General features: G+C 40.3%; 1 protein-coding gene across 1 annotated transcript in view; it reads right to left on the reverse strand.

Moving 5' to 3' along the window:
* LOC101861073 (3-oxoacyl-[acyl-carrier-protein] reductase FabG) overlaps positions 1-680 on the reverse strand; it is a 1878-nt gene extending 1198 nt beyond the window's left edge. Inside the window, exon 1 of the mRNA XM_005107862.1 lies at positions 137-680. Coding sequence (XP_005107919.1) covers positions 137-680 — 544 coding nt within the window. The remainder of the gene's footprint in view (positions 1-136) is intronic.
* Between the last annotated feature and the right edge of the window lie 3709 nt (positions 681-4389).

The following is a 4389-nucleotide window of genomic DNA, read 5'->3' on the forward strand; positions in this document are numbered from 1 at the left end:
CCTCCCCCACCAAAGAAAAGAAATTTAAAAATCATGTCCCATTCTCGGATCCAGTTATTCTTGTATTTATATTGAGTGTCCTTTCCTCTATGAATATCTAGGATATTATAATTGATCTACCAGAGTATGGTCTTACCTTTAGGAGCCTGTGAGAGCGCCAATGTACGCACGAGATGGTCTATCCCAGCTTTGCTCATCTGGTAGATCTCCATAACCGGAAGTGGGTGTGACGTCAAGCTAGAGGACACGCACACAACATTCCCCTTGGTCTTCTCCAAATAAGGCAAGGCTTCTTGAATGAGAAAATACACAGCCTTCAAATTGGTGTTGATGATTAAATCAAACATCTCCTCCGTATCAGTCACGATGCTAGACGAAGGACAAACGCCGGCGTTAGGAACCAACACATCGAGTTTTCCAAATGTCTCAACAGTTTTTGCGACGATTTCTTTCCGAGCTTTTTCTTCCGTGACGTCACCGGCCACGCACACGAACCTCCCCGAGGCCCCTCCACTCACCTCTATACATTTGTTCAGGGTTTCTTCCAGCCGTTTCTCGTCCCGCCCACAAAGTGTGACCATAGCACCCTTGCGAGCAAACAGCAGCGCGATAGCTTCACCGATTCCGGAATTGGAACCGGTGACTATCACTGCCTTGCCCTCGAAACTTTTGCACGACATTGTGATGTTATCTGAATTTAAAACACAGGGAAGCAATTTTTTTTAGATGATTTCCAATACAGGACAGCAACTTAAAGATTTTGTCAAACTCAGGGAAGCGACTTTTAGATTATGTCCTCAAACAGGAAAAGCGACTTAAAGATTATGATATCAAAAGTCAGCAAAGTGACTTTTAGATGGAATCCAAAAAACAGGAAAGCAACGTAAAGATTATGTCAAGCACATAAAGCGTCTTTTAGTTTTAGATGACATTCAAAACACAAAACAGGAAAGTGACTTCTCGCATCGTCGTCTTTCGATGACGATTAAAAACGCTCTATTTTCGGGCACGTTTTAAAAAAGGGGCATAACTTTGCTATTTATTGAGATTTTGCAATTCTGTGTTATTTATCCGACACCTGAAAGTGCAAGTAACAACATGCGTACCGTGAAATAAGCTAATTGTGAGTTCCTGATTTACGGGTGAAGGTTCGGAATGTGCCTCAAGATTACCTTTAGTCTGTTGCAGATCAACAATTTGTTCGGTACATCCACAATATGGTCTTTTTATGGCAGTAAGTATAAACGCAATAGAAATTTATTATTTTCAGATCAGACTGAACTAGACACGTAAAGCTGATAACACAGTTCACTGCACTGGATGTTAATGAACGTCCTGGGAATTTTTCAAGTTCTAAACTTCACGATTGTATTGTATTCCAGTTTTGGTGATGTCGTGAAAAGGGCATTTTAAAAAGGCTGCATTCATCTAAAATCTGAAACATTTTAGCACTAGAGTGATTAATTGCACCACCTGCTGTTGATGTTTTGTGTGCCTTTTAATTATCCCCACTCATCCCCCCCCCCTCTTCTTCTCCCCTCTCCCTACCCCCGCCTCTGACACTCATCCTACCTGACACAATGAGGTGAGAGTGAAGGTAGTGGTGGCTCTAATGAGTTCTCATTTTGGACAGAAACTGTGTATGCCCTTCATTTCAAGGCGATTTCCCAACCCTACTAATTGGTCATTTGATCAGTGGCGGTGGGTGGACCAAAATTTGGGTGGGGCTTGGATTGCTTTCACTTCTTTACCTCTAAATAGCAAGCAATAAGAACAAAACAATGGTGATTTTTCCATACTCACGGCGAGCCACGGCATTTTGAGAACAATTCAAACGAGAAGAGTCACCTTTGCCTTCCTTCTCTTTGTTCTACGTTAAATTCTTCTGGATGCTGGGGACGAAACCTCCAAACGTCTTTGATTAATTTTCATCTGATGAAAAAGTTGCCTCAAAAGGGGTTTGATGTAATTAATAACTGTTAAATCTCAGCGGCACACACACAAACATTTATACACAGCACTCCACGAGCTGGATTAGGCCGTGTAGTCGAGGAAAGTAGACAGCACCTAACAAAGGTCCAATGGGAGCGTAGGTAACTGTGTCACTAGGGGAAAGTGTGTCGTAAACTTTCACCCCTTTGTCATGGCTAGGACAGGGTGAGCCCTCGGTGCAGTGTTATTTTTTTCAAGTCGTCTACCTTTTTACAAGAAGAGTTTCATTAACGAGGGCCCGTGGGAACCGGCTCATCTTTGCTGAGCCCTAAAGACATTTGATTGGCTGTTAGGTTACTATAGTTGTAAGCGGGGACAACAGTGATTGGATACACGAGCAAGCAGGCAAGTTGATTACTCTGTGTTTATTCCGTACGATCATAACGGTTTCAACTGCTTATTTCGTTATTTTCATTTGCTTTGGAATAGAGTTGGGGGTGGGGGGTGGGGAGGTGGGGGGGCTCAAGCCCGCGAGCCCTTCACTACCCACCGCCACTGCATTTGATTTAAAAACTTAGTTCCAATATTAAGTCATAGACATCGTTGCGGCCTGATAGGCGCCTTCCAGTTTCATCACGCCAGGTAAACGAAAAAAAAAAGCATGATATCAGTCCATTATATATAGAGGTTCAAGTCCGCCAGTGCTCTCCATCAGGGGCCGTGGAACAAAAAACGAGTCTGCACACCCGCCTACAAGGGACGCAAATCCCCACTGATGGGTGTCATTGCTGCGACTTTGATATGCGGGTGGAACCTTTTCGTAGAGCTCTGTGTCTTGTGCCCGTCTCTCTTTCGAATAGGCTGCCGATTGTCGAGCCTTTGAAAAAAAAAACATAAAAGAAAAAAAAACCCAACAACAACCCCGCGTACTCATTGTATGAAGTTCATCTACAATATGAATAACAAAGAAAAAAAAACAACCCAACCCCCCAACAACAACCAACACACAAACAAACAAACAAACAAACAACTAAGAAACCAACAAACAAAAACAAAGACAAAAACAGATAACCCAAGTCTATTTATTCTAGATAGTATATTAAACAAAAGACAGACACAATAAAATCTAGAATAAGTTTCAAACCACCTGCCTTCTGCAACTGTAAATTGCATAAGAAAAATGAAGCATAAAAATACAACAACAAAACAAAATGTGGTCTTAATGGCCCCATAATGTAGGATACATATCGTCATGCGTCAGTTCCACCAGAAAGATACACATTATGTTCCTCGCAATTTACCGATGGCATTTTAACGGTCGTAAATTGCGCGGCAATCTAATGCGCAATCTTTAGATTAAAAATTAGATTGCGCAGCACGTTTTAAAGTTTTAACGATTGTATTATTGTATCATTCTTTTGAGCTCTTCAGTTTTATATCTTAATTTCAAATTTTAAATAACATAGTTTTACACTTTTGAAAATATAGGCTACGTGAATGTTCCTTGATGTGAATAAAAGAATAAAAATGGAAGGGAATTAAAAAACACAAAATAAAGTAAAATATATAATAAATGAAATATACTTTGAACTACATGTACTTGTGAACTTTGCGTTTGACACCTGGCATTGTATCTTTCTTGTTAGCTCTTCACTTTCATACGTTAATTTTAATATTAATTTTGATTTTCACATCGTTACTCTTTTAAAAATAATATAAATATGTGAATGTTCCTTGGTGTGAGAAAAATACCTGGCTCTGTATCATTCTTGTGAGCTCTTCATAAACCTAAAATATTAACGTAATCTTCAGATTTTGGCGCAACTATACGATCGTTAAAACGCGCAGCAAGATTGCGCCGATCGCTAAATTGCGCGGAACACAATACATATTGATACCCCATTAACACTGACACGCTGACGCAGGAAGGGTGTACACGTTTTTAGAAGAACGAAGAGTCGCGAAAAGCATTCTCCTCTTTGCGCTCAACTTGTAAATGGCCAAAAAAGGAAAGTACTCACATCAAATTCCAAATTCAACTATACATGGACAGATGTCCCACTTTTTTTTTCGTTTACAAGTCGTGATAAAACTGAAATGCACCTATCAGACCGTAACGATGTCTACGAATATAGACATTATGGGGACTAAGGTTTTGAAACAACTGGCCAGTTAATGGGGTTGTGGAATTGAATTGCCTGGTATATCAATTCAAGCACTATGGCAGCATTATCTTCAAAGCCGTAAACTGTATCGACGACGTCCATCAAAGAGCTAAAATTAATCTGGTCTTTTGTTCTAGGCTCAGCTCTATAACAGTATAAAATTTGATAATTATAATTATATAGCCTAATCAGTGAAGATTTTATAATGTACACAATAACTATATAATTGTGACCCCCACCCCCTCCTTCAATACCATACGCACGCACACACACACGTGCGCACACACACACG

The sequence above is a fragment of the Aplysia californica genome, unplaced genomic scaffold (genome assembly GCF_000002075.1).
Source record: "Aplysia californica isolate F4 #8 unplaced genomic scaffold, AplCal3.0 scaffold00638, whole genome shotgun sequence".
NCBI classification, from domain to species: domain Eukaryota; kingdom Metazoa; phylum Mollusca; class Gastropoda; order Aplysiida; family Aplysiidae; genus Aplysia; species Aplysia californica.